The sequence below is a fragment of the Gopherus flavomarginatus genome, chromosome 5 (genome assembly GCF_025201925.1).
Source record: "Gopherus flavomarginatus isolate rGopFla2 chromosome 5, rGopFla2.mat.asm, whole genome shotgun sequence".
In the NCBI taxonomy this organism is placed as follows: domain Eukaryota; kingdom Metazoa; phylum Chordata; order Testudines; family Testudinidae; genus Gopherus; species Gopherus flavomarginatus.
In genome coordinates, this window is record NC_066621.1 from 97,298,629 (window position 1) to 97,323,745 (window position 25,117).

General features: G+C 43.4%; 1 protein-coding gene across 6 annotated transcripts in view; it reads right to left on the minus strand.

Annotated features, from left to right (window-relative positions):
• Positions 1-25,117, minus strand: part of MGA (MAX dimerization protein MGA) — a 101,394-nt gene that overhangs the window by 23,633 nt on the left and 52,644 nt on the right. For 4 of the 6 annotated variants that reach the window (XM_050954923.1, XM_050954919.1, XM_050954922.1 and 1 more), the window contains exons 14-17: positions 23,054-23,351; positions 14,430-15,065; positions 13,465-13,764; positions 10,732-12,452 (exon numbers count right to left, since the gene is read on the minus strand). In XM_050954923.1, the coding sequence (XP_050810880.1) occupies positions 10,732-12,452; positions 13,465-13,764; positions 14,430-15,065; positions 23,054-23,351 (2,955 nt within the window). Of the gene's footprint in view, positions 1-10,731; positions 12,453-13,464; positions 13,765-14,429; positions 15,066-23,053; positions 23,377-25,117 lie in introns of those variants that run through there. The other 2 variants (XM_050954924.1, XM_050954925.1) reach the window with 2 other exon arrangements.

Sequence of the window (25,117 nt, forward strand, 5' to 3'; positions counted from 1 at the left end):
CTCAGTAGTGGACTGTTTTGAGCATGATATCAAAAAGTAGCCTAATCTGATGACAGTTTGTGAACAAAATTGTGAAAAAATAGATGGCACTGTCACAGCCAAAGTTCTCAACATTGGACTTAAAAGAAATGTTGAATGCATGCTGAGTACCCTGAAGCCTGTTTCTGTAGCCTTGAACAAAATGCAGATAAACAGCTGTTTTATTGCTGATGCTGTAGAAATTTGGGAGAACTGAGTGAGATCTTAAAAAGAGAAATATGCAATGACAGAGTTAAATTACAAGCATTAAAAAACCAAATAGGACAAGCACTATCTCTAACTCATTATCTTGCAAATATTCTCAATACTCGGTACCAGGGTCAAATCTTAACTGTTGAAGAAGAGGAGTTGGCTGTGACATGGACATCCAGCAATCATCCTTCCATAATGTTAGCTATAATAAACTTCAGAGCTAAGGGTGAACCATTCAAGAAATATATGTTTGCTGATGCTGTTTTAAAGAAAGTCACATCAGTGAACTGGTGGAAGTCACTTAAGCACTTGGATTCAGAGACTGTTGAAATGATAATCTCACTTTTAACATCTGCCGGGGTAGAAAGAATATTTTCTTTCTCTGGACTAATTCATTCCAAACTGAGAAATCGTTTGGGACCTGAAAAGGCAGGAAAGCTTGTTTCTCTTTCCCAGATTATGAACAAACAGGGAAATGAAGATGAAGACGACTGAGTTAGCTGCAGAAGCCAATATTTTAAGTTTCTCGTGTTGATCTGGCTGACGTAGTTGATTTAATTTTTTTTAAATATTTAATTTATTTTAGTTAAAAACAATTTTAACAAAAACAAACCTGATTTAAAAAAAACTTGACTGTTTAACTAAACTCAAAAATTCACATGCTTGTTTTGTTAAAATATTATATATTTGCTGTTGAAGAAAAATCCAGAATATGTAACGTTGTTGTTTTAGTTAAATAAAACAATTTAAATGTCTGTCTGGTGACGTTCTCCTCCTAATACAGCATGGCAAGAAAATCCTCCAAATATTAATGATTAACCTGTTGAATTGGAGATATTTATGAAGTCTTTGGGAGGTGAACTATCTGCTTCAATAACCTTTGGTAAATGAAATAACCAAAACAATCATTCATTTTCTGATACAGTTGTAAAACTAATCTGAAAAGTTTTCAAAAATAACTCACTTAAAAATGTATAGTGTGTACTTTCTAAAAATGAAACCTACATCTCTAAGTTGCGAAGAATACGTACTGAGGTTACAACAACCAACAAGAATGCACTTTTATGTAGAAATCCATGATTAAATCGAGTCTTCCTTTAAATCATAATTTAAAACAATTTGATTTAAATCAAATCCACCCTGATCCAACAACTATGCAACTAAACTGGGATTCTAGTTTTTGTGGCCTCTGATAAAAATGAAAGGTCTTCATTATGCACACATAAACTAGTAAATTTATATGATTTTTTTCCAAGATGTTGCTATAGGAGTACAGTTAAGGTAGTTCGGGTACCTTGTTCATGAAGTGCAACTTTAACTCTGCATTTCATAGATATCCAGTATTTGAGGTTTATTAACATTCTTGAAAGGTAATATTCCTGCAAACCACTCATGTGAATGTGCCTGCAACCTCAACTTCCCTTCAATACATTGTGTACGAAACTTTCCTTAAAGAAAAATAATAGTCGTTCCAGAGAACTAGTCAGCAAAGGAAGCTTGGGGATGGGAGGCCTTCCTTCCCCTTTTCCTGACATCTGCAGAAAGGAGGCCTCACTAATGCACACCTTCTAAGGACTTCAGGAGGGTAGTTTATTATCTGTGAGCATTAGGAGTTGCACAAGAGAAGGGTTCCATCTGGATAAGCGTATCAATCCTTTAGTGAGTCTTGTCAAGGGCTCAAAAGAGCTTGTTGAAGATACTTCTAACGCCATCCGCCCCAGCGGACACCCCCCCCCCCCCCGCAAAAAAGAGAGGCCTCAGAGCTTGAAAGGCAGGATATGTGGGGGAAGGAGGGAGTGCAAGGACCAGAAGAGAAGCTCAGAACTGCAAGGGAAGGTGGTGAGGAAGTGAGGGAAGCATTAGTACTCCCTCTGCCCCTCTAAACACTTCAAACCTTTTACTAAGCACACTCTAATTACATGGATCCTCCTGCTCCTGGCAGCCCATCCATGCCCCCAGCAAGAGAACAGTTACATACCCTATTGTAACTGTGGTTCTCTGAGATGCTGTAATTAATCTGGATCCCACTGACACTAGTACTTCATATGCACAAGAGTGGAGTATTTTGTATAGTAGTGTCTGCTGGGACTATGCATGCACCTTGTGCCTCATTGTGCTCCCATGCAAAGGCACAAAGCACAGGGTGTCTGACCCTCCTTCAGTTCCTTCACAATTTAAGATGCATGTTAGCAGAGGACTCAAAAAAGCAGGGATGATGGGCAGATTGTGGAATCCGCATTGATGACATCATCTCAAAGAACTCATTATTGTACTAGGAACTGTTCTCTCTTTCTCCAATAAGTTTGGATGGGTGTCCCCCTGTAAATGACTAGCAGGCAGTGTCCACTCTGGATAGCGGGAAGGAGGTGCACCAGCTCCTATTTTATCATTCGAACAATAACAGAGCAAGGCTCTGGAAATGTCCACACTAGGTAGTTTCTTCTCTCTCAGCACTGAGTGTTGTTTCAAGAACGCCATTGGTGGGTTTGATTGATTGGATTTAGGTATAACTGTGAGATCACCTTAAAGTCAAAGTCAAGGTGTGATCTCAAGACTATCTTATTCCTAAGAAAAGATGCATGAGGAGGTCTGGCCATAAGGGCTTGGAGCTCACTGATATTCTGTGCTGAGGAGACAGCTACCAGGAAAACCATCGTAACCATCTAAAGTGACGTTATCAAACAATCAGTGGCTCCATGAATTTAAAGAGAATGATGCTGATCCCAAGTAGGAGCCAGAGCTCTAAGAGGTAGGTAAGTATACAGGAAAACTCTGAGTAATCTGGATACTGTGGGATGTGAAAAGATAGAGCCATTGGTGAAATCTAGCAAGCAGCATCAAGTGTGTGCATACCAACATATGGCTTAGTAGTCCCAGATGTGCGCACAGTTTTTGCATTTGAGTTTAGGTCCTTTACTATCAACTGAAGGTACCAGAACCTGTTCTCTGGCAGGTAAGCTCTCACTGACCAGGAGTCCTAGGAACTCTATCTTCTGCAATGATGTTAGACGATTTCTTGTAATTCACTAGAAATCTTTGTTGGGAGAACAGGGAGAGGATGTACTCTGCTGCTGGGATCTGAATCTCATTAGTCATCCATGTACAGATAGATGCGGATTCCTTTTCTCCTTAAATGTGCTGCCACTAGTGTCAAGCATTTTGTAAACAGCTTTAGTACTAGGGAGAGACTGAAGCATAGAACCCTGTACTGGTAATGAGGGGGCCCCACCATGAATCTGAGGTACCTCCTGAGGGCTGGATGAATAGCTATACGAAAACATGCATCCTTTAAGTAAGAGCCACAAACTTAGAGAAATTGAATGATGGAGGCAAAATGTTAGTAATCTGAAACTGAGATGGAGTGTGTATTTGTTGAAACTTCTTAGGACAGGATGAAGACCCTTTTGTTTCTTCGGGATGTGGAAATACTGGGAAAAGAAGCACCTTCCCCTGACGTCTGATGGCAACTCCTCTATGCTTACTAAATGAAGCAATAAAGTCAGTCTTGCAAGATGGTCTTGTCAGAAGAGTCCCTGAAGGGGGATGGAGAAGGGAGCTGGGTAGGGGGTAAAGCAGAGGTTCTCAAACTGAGAGTTGGGACCCCTCAGCAGGTCACAAGGTTCTTACATGGGGGGGTCGCAGGTTGCCAGCCTCCATCCCAAACCTCGCTTTGCCTCCAGCATTTATAATGATGTTAAATATATATAAAAAAACCTGTTTTTAATTTATAAGGAGGGGTCACACTCAGAGGCTTTCTATGCAGAAGGGGTCACCAGTACAAAAGTTTGAGAACCACTGAGGTAAAGAGTGGAACCGGATGGAGCAGCCCTGGTTGATGATCTCTAAATAATCTCATTCATCTGTCCAATGTTATGGCAGACCAAGCTCAGTGTAACAGGGTGAAGCAACTTTCAAAGGTCATACTCTCTGGACTGGATTTTACATGACAGTCCTGTTAAATTTGTTGACTTGTTAGAAAAATGGTTTGTATGTGTCACTGCCCAAAAGGAAAGCAGGTAGGATGATGTCTCTTGTCTTGACTGGGATTAAGGATGGTACAGTTTGTGGCACAAGCCTGGCTTGTAAAACTTTAGGGACCATGGGGTGGCTTCAGTTTCTTTTAAGGAGCACAGTGCTATCAGTTTGCTTGCTCAATTAACTCCATGCCTTCAAATCTAGGTCCTTGATCAACTCCCTATGTATGCCCAATACTTGAAGATAATACTCTGTGCATGTTTACTGCTGTGGGTCATGGATCTGGCTGCAGTGTGAAAGGCAACCACTGCCGCCTGTAAGATCTTGGCCACGAACGTACCATCCTTAATTATTTCTCTAAAACAATGAGAAGTCCTTGTGGCACTTTAAAGACTAACACATTTATTTGGGCATAAGCTTTCATGAGCTAAAACCCACTTCATCAGATGCATGGAGTGGAACATACAGTAGGGAGGTATAACTACACAACATATGAAAAGATGGGAGTTGCCTTACCAAGTGTGTGTGTGTGGGGGGGGGGGGGTCAGTGCTAACAAGCCAATTCTATTTAAGTTGGAAGTAAGCAATTCTCAACAGCTGACAAGAAGGAGTTGAAATCACTTTTGTAATGTTAATGAGGCCAATGTAAACAAGGTGGCCTATTTCAAACAGTTGACAAGAAGGTATGAGTATTTGAACTCCTCCCTGTTGTCATGTGTGAACTTAAATTAAAAAGATGTCACCCTTTCCCAGGTTAAAGAGTCATACTTGGCCAGTAGGACCTGGCAATTTGCCTCTTAAAGTTATAGGGAGACAGAGGAATAAGATTTCCTTCCAAATAGGTTAATCTTTTGAGTTCCCTGTCCTTAGAGGTACTCTTGTTCAATTTAGATTTTTCCTGTACTACCAACACAACCAAGGAGCCCAGACTTGGGCTGAGCATAGAAGAACTCAAAGCTAGTTCAAGGGTACCATTTTTCTACTCATTTTACCATAGGTGGCATAGCGGTTGATGTCTGCCAGGAGGCTTTAACAGAGTCCAAACAGTCTCTGATTTACGGGACAAGTGATTCTAAACAGACCAGCAATTGTCAAAATATTGATCAACTCATGACATTTCTCAGATATGACAGAGTTTCTGTTGTTCTCATAAGGAGCTCCTGGAATGACTTGTAGTCATCCAGTGCCAGTATTGGTGCCAAGTACACAGCTTCATCAGCCAACAATGATGAGAATTCCTTTGGTGGTGAAGCGGAATGCTGGTGTGGCTCACCCCCATGTCTGGTTCTTCCTGGTGGTCCTCCCTGTCCAGCATAGGTGATCTGACCAGAGAAGCTGATGGGGAAAGTGACATTTCTTAAATGGGAGAGCTGCTCCTAGCAGTTTGAGATTACAGACCCAGTAAGCCCAACATGTGGCCACAGTGACATGCCTTAGCAAGACAGCTGGCTAGCATGGTATTGACTAGTCCAATGCTGTTGCTGTAAGGATGGTGATCAAATCGTGTAGGGAGGGCTGGCAGGCCTCTACACGACATTGATCACAAATGAGAGTATTTCTGCTAAGATGGTGAGAACATATGCCCTGGTGATGAAGAAGAGGAGTAAGACCTCCCCTAGAGACACTACTGAAGTCTGTATCGGTGCTGGTAGGTGCCTCAGTGTTGAAGATAGTCCTGGCTCTTCTTCTAGAAGCAATGATACAGAGGGATGCCATACCAGATCTGGGGTCAGTGCTAGAGGAGTCTTCCTCTGCACCACAGGCTGCTCCATATCACCAGCTCTCTATGAAGGTCTTGGTGGATTTGTCTTCAGAGGCTTTACATGGTCTGTCCCTGTGTGAAGGGCCAGAGTTCCGCCTGGACTCATTACCCGTGTTTGGCACAGTCTAACTTCAGTATTAGCTTTAGCACCATGTTTGCAATGCCAGTGGAGTGTCAGTGTTAATGCCATATCTTTTCTCAGTGCCATCTTCTGTGTTGGTCTTTGGGGTAGCCTGCCCATTAGACAGGGTACAGCATGAAGTTAGTTTGTCCTGCTAGGACTCTGCAGCCTGCGTTCATAGGATCTGAAGAGACCTTCATAGATCATTCCAAGAGATGAAGCTTCAACCATGAGTTACATTACTTATGTGTTCTTGCAGAGAAAGATAGGCATACGTAACATTTACTTGGTATAATGGCCTCTTCTAAACAGAAGAGATACTTGCTTTGTCCATCTTTCAAAGGAATTTGTCCATCACAGGACAGACAGGACTTGAAGCACGCGAGTTTCAATCAGCCATGTTGAGGAGCTCTTTTGAAGGGGTGTATGGGGATGGGGGCGATATCTGACCATCAGTAATCAGTCCAGATAAGTTGAGGAGGTTCAAGGTGGTTGTATATCAGTAGATCAGAAGAGTTCTGAAGATGCTGAAAAAAGCATTAAGAGTTTTAGCCAGAGTAAAGAAACTAGGGAGCCAGGTTCCACTTTGCTGCCATAGATAGCACGAAAGGACTGAGGCAGGGTCACAGCCACTCCATGCTTTATGCACTTGTATGGGCACAGGAAGCAGAGAGCACATGCATGGCCCTGACAGACACTACTATTCAAAAGACACTGATTTTGCACATGAGGTACATGCGCTCCCATGTTGGGATCCACATTAACACACACTCAAAGAACTTTCGTTTCCTCTATATCCATATGGCCTCCCTCCCATGAATTCTAGCCAGAAAACTGTTTCCTCCTTGATCCTCACCTGAGATTCATACCTGGAGGGGCGATTATTAGCAAAGAGATGTAGGGTGGCAAGGGGAACACACAGGATCACCTCACTGGTGCAAGAAAATGTGGCAAAAAAAACACTCTCTCCTCCCTGTCTCATTCACCAAACCTACGGTCTGTCAGAGGGGAATCACGCTGCTGGGATCTACAGCGTCTTCCTAGGATGGTGAAGGGAAGAAAATTCTAGCAAATCCCTTATGAATTACTCCTGAGCACTCCCACAACTACAAACCACTAGGTGCCTGGTGTGGGGCTCATAGGAGAAGAATGGATCTCTGGAAGGCAACGGTGTACGAAGATATGGTGGAGCAAGTGACTTTACTGAAGAGCATGGGGAGCTGTCAGTTGCAGTGGTCCAGATACAGAGTGGGCACTCCAGTGCAAGTTTAGATATATAAGATGAGAAAGCAGAGGGGAAGCACTAACACTTCCCTTCCTTCTCCACCCGGCATACCTCTTGTGGCTTGCAGCAGCAAGGTTCCCCATTGATGAACTATAGGTGGACTTAACTAGAGGTCCTCAAGAGTTCTGCAGGGAGGGGAGGACCGGATATGGGCTTTGCACACAGGCATTTTCCTGATCACCTCCTTAGTTCAATAGTAAGGAGGAAACCTCAAAAGACCCCTATGAGGTTTCTTGGACTCCTTCTGAGAGGGCAGGTCTACACTAATAGTTAAATTGATCTAACTTATGTTGCTCGGGTGTGAAAAAGCCCCCTAAGCGATGCAAGTTTCATGCTATCCGCACTGGAGCAATGCTGGCGGGAGAGCATCTCCTGCTGACATAGCTTATGTTTCTCGCTGAAGTGGAGTAATTATACTGACAGGAGAGCGCTCTCCCATTGGCATAGCTCTTCTTCACCAGATGCGCTACAGTGACACAGCTGCACCGATGTAGCTCTGTAGCGTAGACTTGCTCTCAGCCTTTGACAGAAACCATTCCCTTTGTTCCTCCCTAGTGACCAGATTACAGAAGTAGACCTCACAGAGTAAGAAAAAAGGTTAGATATTTATATTTATTTATTTATTTACAGTTTAATAAGTTTAGTTCTCAACAGGCATTTACCATGCTAAACTAAGCTTACTGGAGCAGACAGTCTCGAGCAAGATAACTAATGAAAAATGTTAAGAGCTTGTGTAATTTGACAATAATAGACTAAAACCTGGTTATGACTACCAGATATCAGCTAGGGGAGTCCAGTAAACAGTTTTATTTCTCTCTCTCTTTTTTTTTTAAATAATAAAAAGGTTATTTTTAATGGAAGGCTTCTGAAACTGTGTTTAAGAGTTCTGTGTCTTGGGTACCATGATCTAAGAACTCACTGCCCAAGTCATTCCAAATTTTATAGAATTGCCCCCAGACCTAACACACAAATCTGGAAGCAGATATTACTTTGCTGCAGTGTTCTTTGGGGAAAAAAAACACAAAAATCAGGCTTATATTTAAAACTCAGTTGTAACCTCAATTATGGAGTGATGGCGGTCACATCATAACAAAACAGTAAAAAAGACTTTGGAAAGTGATATAGCACAACTGTATCACAATGAAGCTAAATACCCGGATACTAGCTCTTTTTTGGTTTTAATTCCCTCACAACTTCCCCCCAAACACAAGAAAAAATAAAATCAAAATAAGCAAAAATACCCACTCCTCCACATACCCACTTTATATATCAGTACATCTCTGAAAAACAATGTCAGGTTTGGTTTTAGGGATATTTTAATATATATGCAAGTAATATGAATGAAAGCTGAAAACAAGATCTCCAGCTCTGTACAATAAACTAAACTTGGAGGCAAAATGAGAAAGGAGAAAAAAATTAAAATTAAACTCTAATGAATCTGGATAGTTTAGGTGACACATGCTAAATGAAACACCCATTGAGTTTAGCAATCAGGAAAGTCCTCTACTGTCAATTGACGAGACCATTGGCAAATCACTAAAATCAAATTCCAGTGCACAGCAGCGGTACAAAAGGATACTAGGCTGTATTAACAGTTTGAGGAATGCTGTTACAGTATAGTGCACTTGTAAGACCACCTCAGGAACACTATAATGCAGTATTGAGCACTGTTCCACAGGGAGGGTATTACAAGATTTAGTGTAGGACAACACAAATGAAAGATAATATGTGTGACAAATCAAATAATGAAGAGATGTAAAAGGAGTTTGTATTCTTCTCACAGTAAGACAAAAAATTATTTTAAAAGGTTTGATAAAATTGACAGATACTATTTATAACCTAGCAAGAGTACAAAAGTACTAAGCCATCTAAACAACTGGGGAACTTGGGCAGAACTCTTTCATAGACACGAAATAACATACTAGGGAAGACAACACTAAAGGAGGAGTTCAAAAGACATCTAATACTTGTTTCTAGAATGGACCAAGGGATATGGTGGAAAGGCAGGAAGACGAAATTAAAATGGAATTCAAAGCATGTTGGGCCAAATGTTTTTTTCACTATACTAAAATTTCTTATGTTCTAAGGCAGGGGTAGGCAACCTATGGCACGCATACCGAAGGTGGCACTAGAGCTGATTTTCAGTGGCACTCACACTGCCCAGGTCCTCGCCACCGGTCCGGGGGACTTTGCATTTAATTTAATTTTAAATGAAGCTTCTTAAACATTTTAAAAACCTTATTTACTTTACATACAATAATAGTTTAGTTATATATTATAAATTTACAGAAAGATATCTTCTAAAAATGTTAAAATGCATTATTGGCACATGAATCCTTAAGTTACAGTGAATAAATGAAGACTCTGCACACCACTTCTGAAAGGTTGCTGACCCCTGTTGTAAGGTGACAAATAGAATTCACCTGAACCTATATACTGCAAGGCGGCAATGAGTATGGCCCTACTAAATTCCTGGACATGAAAAACATGACATGGACTGTAAAATCAGACCTCCCCTGTGAAATCTAGCTTTTAGAGACTGGGAGAAGGGCTGGAAGTGCCCCGGCGAGGGGCTCCGACCATTCACCAGGCTCCAGCTGCTAGTTTGCTGGGCTGGGGAGGGACAGGACTTCCTCTTCCTCTGCAAGGCTGCTCTCGGGGGGAGATCAGACCCACCTTCAGGTACCTCCCGCCAGCTGTAGGAAGCTCTGTGGCTGCTGCCAGCTCTGAAGGCTCCCAGCAGCACAGGGGAGATCAAACCCACCTCCACCTCTGGGAATCTGCCCTGGCTGCTGGAAGTGCCGTGGCTGCTGCCTTCAGCAGCACAGAAAGAGGGTGGCAATTCCATGACCCCCCCCACAACAGCATTGCAACTCCCCATGACCTCCTTTTGGGTCAAGACCCCCCCGTCATTACAACACTGTGAAATTTCAGATGTAAACATCTGAAAATGCTAAATTGACAAATTTTTTAATCCTCTGGCCATGAAACTGATCAAAATTTGGTAGGGTCCTAGCAATGAGCAATATTTGTACCAGAGCTCTGCCAATTCATCCCAATCCTTATCTTGAAACAGACAACTCTATTTCCAGTCCTGTGAATTTTTCAAATAGAAGAAATGCCACTAATAGTGCCAAGTTGTATCAGGAGTTTGCATAACTAGAATGAAACCAATAATATTCTCACCTGAGACCCGTATACAGGTCTTCTGAAGTTACAGAAGACCAGTACATTAACTACCAGTAAGCCTTCTAGGCGCCTATTGTGCCTGGACACATGAGTAGTTTGTTGAATTTTTAAGTCATTTATCTTTAAAAAATAGAGAATTTTTAGTTTTAAAAAGAGATAGATACTCACCAATTTTTCCACATCCACTTCCTCTTCACTCTGGAAATCAGAAGCTCCATCCAGCATCTCATCAGCAGAATCATCAGTTTTTTCATCATCATCTTCCTCCTCCTCTTCCACATCATCAATGGTAATATCAACAGCAGGAGTATAACCCTTTTTGTGGTGTTTGGGTTCCTGTGATCTCTGTTCTGGGGTCAGGAAATAACCTTTAACAGATTTCTCAACTTTGTTCTCTCTCTCGGTGTTACTTTTGTTGTCTAAATCAGTTGTCTTACTAGATATTGTGTTCCAAGAACTGCTGACGTGAATTGAGTTATCCTTAGCATTTTCACTTGCTTTCTGAAAACCAGTGGTGCCTTGTTCTTCGTTAGGAGTATTAAGTTTTTCCTGAATATCTAGATTTTTTTTACACTCATCTGTACTTTCCACACGCATCTCCCCTGAATTATTACCATGTTCCTTGGTATAAATGATATCAGATTTATTTTCCTGTTCCTCTATTATGTTCTCTGTCTCTATAACATCCTCACATTCCTTCCTTTTGATATCAGGCTGTGCAGTGCTCTCCTGGAGCACTTTTTGGTTCTCAAGTGGTTGAGTCCCTTCCTGCTGCTTGTCTTTGCCTTCCAGCTGTGCATAAATCTCTTGCTTTTCCTGAGGACTCTTTGACTGTGCAGCATTCACCTTCTCTTCCTCTTTTTTCTGTGGCTGTGCATTTCCCTCCCGTTCAGTATCTGGACTCTCTGCTTCTACAGTGCTTGTGTACTCCTCTACATGGCTCTTTAACAGTGCCATCTCTTCCTGCTCCCTGGGACTCTCTGGATATGCAGTATTTGCAGGAGCAACTACTGCTTGACCTAGTAATTCTGAAATAGTCCCTGAGTTATCTGAAACTTCCTCCAATACTTCTTCAGAATGTACAGAGTCCTCTTTCTTTTCAGTGATCACTTTGATTTTCTCACTGATTGGCTTCTCACTGATGTATGAGTGATCTGATGATATGACATCGGCAGAAACATCGTGCTGGAAGCTGGGAATGTCATCTGCATAATCCTCCAGCATCTCTGGATCCTTCTCAGCCATCTCTGAGGCAGTGAAGTTTCTGTCAGATAGGATCACATCAGCTGCAGACTCCTCAGTACCATTTGACTGATCTGATGGCAACTCATTTTCCTCTTGTTTGCTATCTGACACTGTTACCTCTGACTCCATGACTTCTACATCTTCTGAATGTGAAGCCTTTTCAGGCTCCTGCTGCTTAGTAGGACTAGACTCATCCTTTTGGCTTACATTCTGGGAATCTTTCTTTATCTGGAGGGATGCAACATGATGAAGAATAGAGTTTGGGACAGACTTCTGCCCTGGGAGCTGAAGCAAGGCAAAACTGCCAGACTGAAGGGGTATGAGATTGGCAGCATTAGTTGGTTGACCACCTGAGTTACACATTATTTTAGATTCAGAGCCTGCCTGACCTACAATGCTGCTTGCTCCTGGAGGAGAGATCCTCAGAGTCAGGGTGCCTGCTTGTGACACAAAACTGGGTACTGATGGAAGGATGGATGATGCTTGAGTGACCAAATTAGCTGTAGGTGCAGACTTGTATCCAACTGTTTGTACTGCTGGGTTTTTGGCAGGGGAAACCGAAGTAACAGAAGTGGAGGACATAAGTGATACAGGTGTCTCAGGAGGTTTAGAGGGCCCAGGGAACCGGATTCCTACAACAGAGCCTATGAGAGAGATGAACCACAATCAATATTTCCTAGAATCACTCCTCCAGATTTTAGTATTTGATATTATATAAATTGAAGCAGACAGATCTTTTTCCAAGGATTATAATATAATGAAGTACTAAACCACAGAATTTCAATAAAATAACTAGTGCTGTATAAGAGGTATGCTACCATAAGATTTCCACACATGACACGTTCTTCCATATTTTGGCAGTTAATGCACAAGTTTCATCAATGTATTGAAAAGGTGGTTATTGGACCTGGTGAGTAAAAGTTTTCATAAAAACAATTCAAAATAAACTAACTTTCTTTCCTTTACAAATTTTGTCAGAAAATTTCAAAACAATTCAAATTTAAAATATTTCATTTCATTTTGGTGGTGGTGGGAACACTCACTTTTTTCTTTACTTGTCCCTCTTTCTCTTATTTAAAATGTAAAATAGTGTAATTTTCCTCACCAAAACAAAATGAACAGTTCTGAAATTTGATGAAAAATTAGTTTTTAACAATTTTTTTCATTTAATCTAAAAAGCCATTCTTTGTCAAAACAATTTTGGCTAGCGGCAAATGGTCAGATCTGTACTCACCAAAGCGATCAATCTGATTTCCTTAATATAATGCTGGAGATAGTATATTGACCCTTTGCTAGACATAAAAAAGTCTTTAGCTAGTGCTCAAAATTCCTACATTTTTGGTAAAGGAAGTACTGACAACACTTTTTCAGTTTAAGACAAGTGATATTTCATCCTATATCACATCATATCTGAATGATTATACTCTCCTCTCCCAACCTACACAAGCAAGACACATTATGGGCATTTTTTTCTTGGCAGTGTGGTAGTGAAATCTCAAAACACAAATAATCCTAGTGTCCTGTACTAGTTCTATGCAATTACTTTGACTTTCAGTGGAGAAAGGGGCACATGACAAAGGAAAGTCCATCTGCTACAAGATTTACTCCCCAAACAATACACTGAAGAATCAGGAAAGAATGGCCAAGACTTTGTACCTGGATTGCGGAACATGACTGGCTGAATGTTGGATTGAGTGCCAGCAGCTCGGAGCTGATGCAGTGGAACAAGCTGGATGATCTGTCCATTGGGATGTCTAAATAGGTTTACCCCACCGGGGCTCCTGAGAGGCTGCAGGATCATCCTATGTCCCTGAGCAAGCTGCACATTATGGAGGGGTCGTAAAGCAGGAGAACCTTGATGCACTGGAATCAGCAGTAACCGGGGTCCCCCACGCTTCTCTGTTCCAGAAGACAGCCCTTGGGGGCTTGCAGTTGTAGTTTGAGAACCACCATCTTCTGAAAAGTTAGTACAAAAATAGGATTCACAATAGGATTCATAATACTCCTTGACAGAAACAATCACATAAATCATTTGGCTTTACTTGTACGAAAATAGCTAAGATGTTTTCAGACAGAAGTGTCATTCTTAAACTAACAATATCCCTTTAAAAAACTATTTTATAATATGTAATTTCAACATCCTCCATTTATCCACAAAACACATATAGCATGGACCAGAGCAGTACAATCTTCTCCACTCTAATCTATCAATAATCTCCTCAACCACACGGAAGACTCATGGACTGAGAGGGTAATTATCTGCTTCCGTGCCTAGTTCTTGGCCTTTTTACCAAGATTACAATGAGTATACCAATCAGAGTCAACTGCTGTAGTGGTGGTTTTGTGATAAGATGTTTATCAGCTAGGAAAAGGACTGAAACCACCAACTCATTTCATATTACCCAGCAAACAATCATCACATGGCTACAGTTTCTGTTTACTAACAGCCTGACCTGAATTCAAAGCAAAAACTTAAGAAATGAAGGCTCCATACCCCACTCCGCTGAGCTGCCTCGTCCCACTATTTTCTCTCTGATGGAACTGTACAGTTGCAGACTTATTCCAATTCTGATGCAACCGGTGTTTCGGGCAACAATTAGCCAGTACTGCCTGAACCTTACCTGGTCTTGGATTCAGTGATGGACTTGTATTAATTCCAGAGAGTATAATAGGAACAGAACCAACAGATGAGGGTGGAGTGGTCACCATGGATGTGACTGCAGTTGTTATCACCACAACTGGGGATGAGGTGGTGGTAGGAACAGGATGCTTAATGGTTGTTGTAGTTACTACAGATTTAGGAAATGATATGGTCGCTACTGGTGTAGTCATTCCACTTGCTTTTGTTATGTTCACAGTGGCTGTAGGGGTAGTGGGTGAGATAGTAGTACAGGCGCTGGTTTCAGATGTTTCAGAAGCACCAGTAATGGCAATGCCAGGAGGAGAGTGGGTAGATTCATTAGCTCTTGTATGGCCAGTAGTGGTCACAGGAGATGATGCCACAGTGGTAACACTCTCTAAAGCAACTGGAGAGGTGGTGGTAGTTGTAGTGATGGGAGGAGAGACAGTGCAGTAAACTGGAGATGGCCTTGAAGGAACCACTGGAGTGACGACCATTATAGGTGTAGGCCTGACATTGAACTTCTGTGGCCCTGTCAGGGGTTGGGGTGTGCTAACTCCAGGAATCTTCTGCTGCAGAGCTCCAACTTTACTCATCACAAACTGTGTGAACACACCACCAGGTGAGGGTCGAGCAGCTGCAAATAAAAACTTGCAGGTCAAAATCTCAACACGTTCCCTCTTTGCCATGCATCAGGTGCTGCAATAGTCAATTTAACAAAAACTAAAGCCTCAATGTTGTTAAAGAGCATCTTGTATATGAACTGAAACATTTCAAAACATGGCCATTCACTTTATTGTTGTCATGAACAGGCTTTACATTATTAAAAATTTATGTTTTATTCAAGATTTACAACTGTCTGTTGCATTTCTTCCTAGCCATGCAAAAGAACCAGGCTCTATGACATTACGATCTTTATTGTGACACTACAAATAGAGAATTACAATTTCATTACATGAAAAAAGGAACAGGAAATAACTGGCTCATACAGGATTCTCTAATTCTTAAAATCTTCCCATAAAAGCTTCACTGCGAGGTCTTCCTCCTTTCACTGTGTCTTGGTCTCCATCCCCTTACCACTGCATCCACTTGTTACGCCAGCCACTTATTTCTAAGTTGGGCTAGGGTTTGCCATGTCCTTCACTTGCAATCACCACCCTTCCAGCTGACGACTGGATGGGACTCCCCTTTGACACAATGTTCAGGCAAGCAGAGGGAGTCACTATTGAGACATTCCCTCCCCTCATCCTTTGCTCTCCAAGGCTCAGAATGCTGACTCCACAGCACCAAGACCCTTATCAGTTGGGGAACAGAATCTGAACATCTAGTGTGACAGCACAGAGGATTACCACAAGGCAAGCCTAACTCTTAATTAAAAATATCATAATCTTATATGCATGTAGCACCTTTAGTCCAGAAGGATGCCAAAACAGTTTTTACACATTAGAAAAATTACTTCACCCACCATTGAAATGTAGCCACCTCTTCAAAACTGCATAGAAATACAATGCAAATGTTTACTACAGGAAGGAGAAAACAGCGCAACCAGTTCACCCTGCAGTGTATTTAGGCAGCAAGAACACAACTAACCACAAATCGGAATTTTGCCATAACACAAATTAACACCCCCTTCTCTTGCCCAGAGCTTCTTGGAACTGTTAATGACCAAGTTGTCACGCTCCTAGATTTCACATCTTACCCAAAAGATAGCACTTCTTACAGCACAATATCCCTTCATGCCATGCTGGGGTTCCATTTCAGTACTGACTCAGATAAAAGAGTGCCACACACATCTTTCAGAAGAAGTAGTTACTCACCTTGTGCAGTAACGGTCGTTCTTCAAGATGTGTGTCGCTATGGGTGCTCCACAGAAGGTGTGCTTGACCCCCTGTGCTGCTGATCGGAGAACTTTGGTAGCAATGTCCATTTGACCTGCACATGCATTGCTTATCCTTATGCTCTGCCACGAGGCTAACCACCACATGCAGATTAACCCTCCTCAGTTCCTTCTCTACCTCAAAGTCATAGACAAGAATTATGAAGTAGAGGGGAGGAGGGTGGGTTGTGGAGCAACCATAGGGACACGCATCTTGAAGAACCGTTGTTACCGCACAAGGTGAGTAACTTCTTCTTCAAGTAGTGTACCTACGGGTGCTCCACTGTAAGTGACTCTTGAGCAATATTCCTACTGGAGAGCTGGGACTTTGGAGTTGGGTCAGTTAAAAATGGCAGTCCCGTGGAGCCGAAGATGGCATCGGAGGTGGAGTCCTCAGTGATCACATAGTGTTCTGCGAAGGTATGGACGGACGCCCATCTCACCACTTTACATATTTCTGAGATACAGACATTCTTGAAGAAGGGAACAGATAAGACCACCGATCTCATGGAGTGTGTGTGGATACTATCTGGAGAGGTCATGTTGCAAACCAAATAACTGTCCTAGCCTGGTAAAAGGCTAGGGCCCTCCTGATATTTAGTGCATGCAACATAACCTCCCTGTTGTCACAGTGAGGCTTGGAGTAAAAAATTGGAAGGTGAATCAACTTGTTTATGTGGCGCTGGAAGGTTACCTTAGGGATGAATTTTGTATTTGGCCTGAGCTTAACCTTGGTTCCAAAAGAATACTACCCCTCCGCCCCTGTCCCCTGACTGCCTGCCTCCTATCCACCCCCCTGCCCCCTGACAGGCCCTCTGGGACTCCGATGCCTATCCAACCGCACCTGTTCCCTGTCTCGCCCCTGGGACCTCCTGTCCCTTATCCAAACCCACCACCACCACAACCACCACACCATGCAGCTCAGAGCACCAGGACTGGCAGCTGTAAGAAGTATACCATAAGTAGCACATTCCTACGGGGAGCAATTTAATACACTACACCAGCCCTCCATACAGTTTCGGAACCCTGATATGGCCCTCAGGCCAAAACGTTTGCCCACTCCTGCACTAGGTGGACCTGAAGAGAACTGAGAGATAGTCCCAATAATTTTTTGAGTCAGTACGTAGTCTCAGATCTTTGGAAGAGCTGCAGATGTTGGGGAGATTTTTTGGGATGTACACCAAATCTGGATCCTGGACCATTTTTGCAGGTAAGTACGGTATGTTGAGGACTTTCTACTGTGTAGCAATGCCTCTTGTACCTCCTTCGAGCAGGAGCTCTCTATGCACTGGAGCCATGAAAGGAGCCATGCCCTGAGGCAAAGAATCCCAGGTTGGGATATAGAGTGCATCCTCTGTTCTGTGAGAGGAGGTACGGAGTGGCATGGAGAGAGATCAGTGAGCCAGTCACGAGTTGTGACAGGTAAGGGTACCAAGTCTATCTTGGCCAAGCGGGAGTGATCAGTATGACATGTGCTCCTTCTCTTTTTATTTTTAATAGGACTTTTGACAGCAAGGGAAACAGAGGAAAGGCACAGAGAAGGTCCCTGTCCCAGGGAAGGAGAGCATCACCCAGGTAGTGTTGCCTATCCCTACTCTGGAGCAGTAACACGAACATTTTCTTGTTCAGGTGAATGGCAAACAGGTCTGTGGTCGGTGTCCCCCGACACCTGAATAGGTCTTAGAGTACTGCTGGATTTCTCTCTCATCCGTGGTCGTGTGAGCACATGCAACTGAGACTGTCCGCTATCGAGTTGTGTGTGCCCTGAAGGTAAGCCTTTGATAATGTAATGTCATGGGAGATGCACCAATTCCATACTCTTACTGCTTCTGCCCACAGGGAGGAAGGATTCCTGTGTGCGATACCTTGAACAGGAGGAGGAAACGGGCACAGGCATTCCTGACCACCCTGAGCTCAAGGAGGTTGATGTGGAGGGATATCTCCATGGATGACCATTTGCCTTGTATTGTGAGGTCATTTAGATGTGCACCCCATCCTATGATGGAAGCATTGATGGTGAAGAACGACAGGGGATGGGGGTGAGGTTTGTGAACAGGGGATCTCTTGGCAAACATTTTTGCAGGTAAGTACCAGTCCAAGGAACTTTTGATCCAGGTGGGTCGTGACAGGGGTTTGTCTAGTCTGTCTCCGTTTGGTCTGTAAATCGAGTCAAACCACATCTGGAGACATCACATACGAAGCCTGGCATGTGGTATTACCACTGTGACCACTGCCATATGCCCCAAAAGTCGTAGGCAGCGTCTCGCTGATGTTTGTGGGTTGTTTTGAATGGTCTGAGTGTGGCCAAAGAGAGGAATCTGTGTTGAAGCAGGACACTCTGGCCTGTAACAAGTTGAGGTTGGTGCCTATGAATTCCAGGCGCTGCACTGGAGTGAGGGTTGACTTCTGGTCATTGATCTGTAGACCCAGTTCCATGAACAAGTCTATTGTGGATTCGGTGACTTGGTGAGCCTCTTGGAAGGACCGGGCTCTGAGGAGACAATTGTCTAGGTAGGGGCAAATCGTGATCCCTTGGGAGCATAGGTGCATGGACACTACTGAGAGGACCTCGGAGAATACTCTTTAGCCAGTGATAGCCCAAATGAAGAGTACTCTGTACTGTTAGGGGTCTTGTCCCAGGGTAAATCTGAGTAACAGTCTGTGGGACAGTAGGACTGCAATATGGAAGTAGGTGTCCTGAAGGTCAAGGGCCAAAAACTAGTCTCTCTGTTCCACAGCTGGAATAATCATAGTTAGAGTCACCATCTTGAATTTTTGAGCTTTGACAAACTTGTTGAGTGCTCTGAGGTCTAGTATGGGTCTCCAACCTCCCTTCCTCTTGGGTATTAGAAAATAGCGAGAGTAAAAACCTTTGGCTTGCAGACGTTGAGGTACTGGTTTCTAGGTCTCCTAACCGGAGGAGACAATCTATCTTATCACAGTTAACTCTTATGAGAAGGGTCGCTGAAAAGGACCACAGGGTAGGATGTTGTGGAATAGGGAGGGAGGTAAAGTAGATGGAATACCCATCGTGAACAATTTCCAGGACCCATTTATGCGATGTTACATGTTCCCAGGTGCTGAAGAACATTGCAAGACAAGCCAAATGGGTACAAAACGTTGGTCAGCTGTTGTGGGGAAGTGGTCCATTGATTCCTTGACTAACACATCAAAACTGGTGTTTGGAGGTGAATGGTTGTGACGTGGAAGGCTGTGGGCCAGATTGTTCACACCTGGGGAACCTAGATTTCTTCCTCTGAGGTCTGTAATAGCACTGACTTGTGTACTGGGAGTTGCCTGGTTTGTGTGAGGCTGTGGACTGAATTTTCTCTCTTGTTCAGGCATGTAGATCCCTAACGAGCAGAGAGTGGCCCTAGAATCTTTAAAGGTAGGAAGAGAGAAGTCCATCTTCACCGCAAAGAGCTTGGTGCCTTCAAAGGGAAGGTGTTCAACTGCAACTTCTTTAGAGAAGTCCAAAAGGTGTAACCATGACGCACGTTGCATAACCACTGCTATGGAGATGGACAGGGCCACTGTATCAGATGCATCGAGGGCAGACTGTAGTGCTGTTTTGGTTACTACCTGTCCCTCCTGGATGATAGGATTGTAAGCGGGCTGATAAAAAATATTACGTCCTGGTTAGGGAGACAGAATTTCTCTGACTTGGGAAGCTGATCGATAAAGTTGCTACGTTTCGAATAGTTGACAGGGATGGCTTGATAATGAGCGATTTGAAACTGTAGGGTGGCCAAGGAATAGGCTTTCCTCCCAAAGAAGTCCAGGCATTCCAATCCTTGTCGTAGGGAGTGGACCTCATTGGTGGTGATGGCCCCAAGAGTTTACAGCGTCCATGATGATGGAATTGGGGGGAGGGTGGGAGAAAAGAAATTCTGTCTCCTTAACCAGGACATAATATTTTTTTATCACCCTGCTTAGAAGTAGGCATCACCAATGCTGGGGTCTGCCATACGTTTTTTGCAGAGTCCAGGAGAGCTTCATTAATGGGGTGGGCTATTTTAGAGGATGAGTGTAGTGTGTCAACTAGTTTGTAACGGGTGTCCTTGACTTCCTCCAAGCGTATCTGCAGAGAATCTGTAACTTTCTCTGCCAAGTCCTGGAAAAGCTGGAAGCCACCAGCTAAGGAGGTGGAATGGAGCCTGGTGGTAGTGCCTATGGTTAGTGTACCAAGGTAGTGGTGGTGGGGCCATCTGGGGGTATGCTCAGGGGGCCTCTTGATAGTGGGCACCATAGGGAGCACGAGAGGAACAGTGGGAAATGGTCTTCTCTGGCTCACTGTCTGAGTCCACACCAGAGAGCAGAAGTGTGTGACAAGCAGCAGTGAAAGCTCCCTGACTAGGAGAAGACTCAGTGCCAAGATCACACAGTGCCAAGAAGAAGAGATTCCAGTTGTTACAGAGTCCCCGGGCGATGCTCTGGAACTGCTCTCTAAAAAGCCAGTCAGGACTCTGGTGAAGTCTCCTCTCTGTGAGCAGACTGTCTTCAGGGCAAGAAGCTCACATGGCTTCCATCTTCCTGGGTCTGACCTTGGAGCATTCAGCATCCACTGACCCTCTGTGCACTTCCCACAGTGAGTCCGCCCAGGCAGCGTCCTGGGGAAGCCAAAGGGTCCTGCGCCCCCACTTTGCAGTCAGACGTGACTCTTAGCCAGCCAGTAAAACACGTTTATTAGATGACAGGAACATGGTCTAAAACAGAGCTTATAGGTACAGAGAAGGACCCCTCAGTGGGGTCCATCCTGGGGGCAGCGAGCCAGACACCCACATCTGCACTCACTCCTCGTCCCCAGCCAGCTCCAAAATGAAACCCCCTCCAGCCCCTTCTCCTGTGCCGAGTTCCTTTCCCGGGCCAGGAGGTCACCTGACCTCTTTGTTCTCCCACACCTTTAGAATTCCCTTGCAAAGCGGAAGGGCCCGGGCCATTACATGCCAGGAGACGGAGTGTCGGCCACAAACTGAGGCACCCACACAGTATTCAGAGGAAACATTAAGAACAGTCCCACCGGTACATCAGATACTGGAGGTCTCTCGAATGCCGGAATTCCAGTGGTTCTGACCAAACTGGTGCCGCTGGTGGTAATGAGGGAGTCTGGGATCTTGCCTGTACCATGTTAGTGCTGGACGTGGTGTTGATGACAGCGCCAATGGTACAGCATATACTGGCAGCGTCTTCTTACTGGAGTGCTGGCTCCTACCTTTCTTTGTCTATACCACTGACCCAGTGTCCGTGCCTTAAGCATGTTAATGGTACCTGCCATTCCAGATCTTCACGAGCCATGAGTACCAGGCTGGGATTATCTAAGGAGAGATGGTATCGATGATACCTAGCGTCCCTTTTGGGGCTTACTCTGGGGACTTCTCACTCTTTTTTTCTGATGAATTACAAGAGCGGGTTGCAGCTGATTTCTTCGACCCACAGTCCTTGGATGTTGAGAGCTGTGGGGAAGACTCACATATGCCAGGTGACTCTCGGTGCGGGTCTGGGGGAGTGAGGAGGGAGTCTGAGGGCTGCCTCCATGAAGATGATCTTTTGTCTCAGCTTCCTGAGCATTCGAGACACGGGTCTGACAGACACCACACTTCTGTGGAATGTGGCCTTCCCAGAGGCAGCATATGCGCCGGGGAGTGCTTGTCTGCTACAGGGATGGCTTCTTTGCAGGAGAGGCACTTCCCGAAGCCCGGTGAACTGGGCATACCCTGCTGGGGTAAGGGTCTCCAACAAAAAACAGGGGGAAATAAAGTATTTTTTTTTCAGGAAGAAAAAATAAAGAGGAAAAAAAACTACACTTAAGACTGGGGAGACAAACTGCAGAAATGTTAAAGAAGCTAATGGTCACAAATGGCTCCATCTCTAGCCAGGGCAATTGAGAAGGAACTCAGGGCAGGATAGCCCACGCATGCTGGCTAGCCTCATGGCAGGGCACAAGGAAAGACTGCACATGTGTGGGTCTAATGGAGATTGCTACTGAAATCCTCCGATTAGCAGTGCAAGGAGGCAAGCACACCCACAGTGGAGCATCCATAGGGACACTACTCGAAGAAACTTTTGTTTACACTTTGAAAAGTCTCCCATCCAAGAACTGACTAGGACCAACCCTGCTTAGCTCGTGAAACCTAATGAGATTAGAGACCAGTGTGATATGGCTGCTCACATTTTGTTCTCTTACTCCAGATTTTGAACATCTTGTTTTTCATTGTGTCTCTTCATGTGTCTTTGCTCTTTTCATACATTACACTGACCTGACACCTGAACTTCAAGTGTAATACCACAGAAAAATAAAGTGTAATACCACAGAAAAATAAAAATACAAGTGAAGAACCACAGACTAGACTCATTCTAATTCTTTTAACCCCTGGGTTTAAGAAATTCTCACCAACAAAGGCAGATGATAAAGATAAAAAGGTTCAAATCAGAAACACCCAGTAAGAACAAAAATCCAACTTTAAACACTCAATTAGTGCTTTTCCATTCAATCTCCTTTGTCCTGACTTTTTTATTTAATCAATCCTACCACAGCACATTTTCAATCTTTGCAAACATAATTCTAACCTAAGATAAAATTTACTGTTTTAGGTAAAGAGGTTATTTATTGCAGAGGCAGTTTAGGTAGGCAACTTTAAGAGCCAAAGACAGTGTGCGCTGTTGGACAGAAATCAACAGCAATGCTGTACACTCATTCTCTATTTTATGCTTCAGGCAACTTAAAATACAGTAAGTAAGTTCCAACCTACCTATCTGTCTCTGTGCTGGGACATGAGCTTTCAGAGTCGTCACAGTGGGGGTTGAAGTAGTGCTGATGGAGGATGTAGTTTGGGGAGTTGATGTGGTGGGCACCTGGACTGATGGTGTCCCGGAAGCAGCTGCCTTAGCATTGGATGCTACCTTGGAGATCACAGTACTGAGGGTTGAGAGATCAAGTACTGTGGGTCGCAGCCTGCCTGTGATATAAGCAGCTAGCCGATTGGCTGGATGTAATGCCCCCATCAGTCCCAAAAGGAGTTTGGCCTGAGGATAACTTTTACCATTAACCTGAAAGAAGTGGAAAAGGGAAATTCTGTGAAGGAAAAAAAAAAAAAACTTGCTAATTTACCACCTTTAAACAAGGTGTTTCATTCCATGGGATTTCCAAAAGTGCTTTTCAGAGTAACATTGCAAATTCAGAATGGGCATTATTAATCTGCTTTCTGCTCAGGATAACTCCAAGCAATTATTTCACATCTCTTTATAACCCACAGATTTTGGATGCCATTCAGACTCTAAGAGGAAGGATATTCACAAAGAACCATAGAGTCTAAAGATACTGAAATGAAGTAGAATGAAGCTGGCACATAGCTTTCCTGCATTTCGACTTGTGTGTCAGTCTTGACTAAAGATGAATATTCAAACTATGTGAGGATGAAGCTTTGAATGTATCACTCTTAACTAAACTAATTATCCTTGGTGGCTGTCCGGAGACGCAGAAGAAAGAATACTTACAGTGCCATGCACATTGAGACAAGTCTTTGAAGAGAGACTGCAAAACAATTTACTTTGGCAATATTTTTCATTATTACTCTTGCTATTATTTGTTATTGTAATAGGATGTAAGACACTACTTGGTCCCATTTGAATAAGGGGCTAGCTCCAACTCAGCTTCTCCCTCCCATTGCACAGGAGTTAAAAGGAAGGGCTACAAGAGTGGTTGTTTGGGAGACAGATGTTCTACTCCATCTTCAAGAAGAATGGACTACACACCTGTGGTCACTGCACTGTGTCAAACTCTAAGCTGTAGAGCTTTATTGTTTATTTTCTGGCTATATTAAACTATTCTAATTTTCATGACGTCAACAGCACCCTCTAAGCTTCCACAATAAATCTCAAAGAGACCCTACTGACTAAAGTCAATTTTTAAAAAAAAAATGGACTGCTTATTTTCGATGCTCAACTTGAGATACATTAGAGGGGACTGATTTCCAGAGAGATGAACATTCATCTTCTGAAAATCAGGCCTACTTAAGGTGTCCCAAAAATGGAAGTACCCAAGATCACTAGTCACTCTTGAAAGTCTTATAATAATAATAATTGGAGATATTCCTATCTCATAGAACTGGAAGGGACCTTGAAAGGTCATCAAGTCCAGCCCCCTAACTTCACTAGCAGGACCAAGTACTGATTTTTGCCTCAGATCCCTAAGTGGCCCCCTCAAGGATTGAACTCACAACCCCGGGTTTAGCAGGCCAACGCTCAAACCAAGACTGTTTTTGCTGATGAATTAATTAGTCAAGTTAAAAATGTATATATTTGTCCGGCTTCTCCTTATGCTGACACTGTATTTGTATAACTTCATGCAAACAGTTTGCTCTTTTTTCATTCACATGCTTTTCCTAACATGTTCTCACTGCTTTCTCTATCAAAGATATCGGTATTTAACAAGAGGCTTCACCTGGCTTCAGAGTTTACCCCCTCCTACTTGATCCTACAGTTAATTCATAATGCTGAATTTCTGATTCTAATAATTTCCAAGAAACCAACTGATTTCAGATTCAGGACTATGACATCGCTTCAAGATCAAAAACCTGGTCTGAAAGGGATAAGCAGACAGATAAGGATGATAAGTTATAGCACAAAGCAATTAAGTTTGTTCAGTCTCCTTTTAAAGATCTTCCCCAGCGTGCATCTTTCTCTAAGTTTGTTTCTTCTGTGGCTCTGGGCACCCATTTATTAAAGACAGATCCAAATGCATCTGTTGTAAGTTTTCCAAACACAGAATCAGAAAGACCCTGATAAAGTTTTGCACCTTGGCTATCCAACCCCCA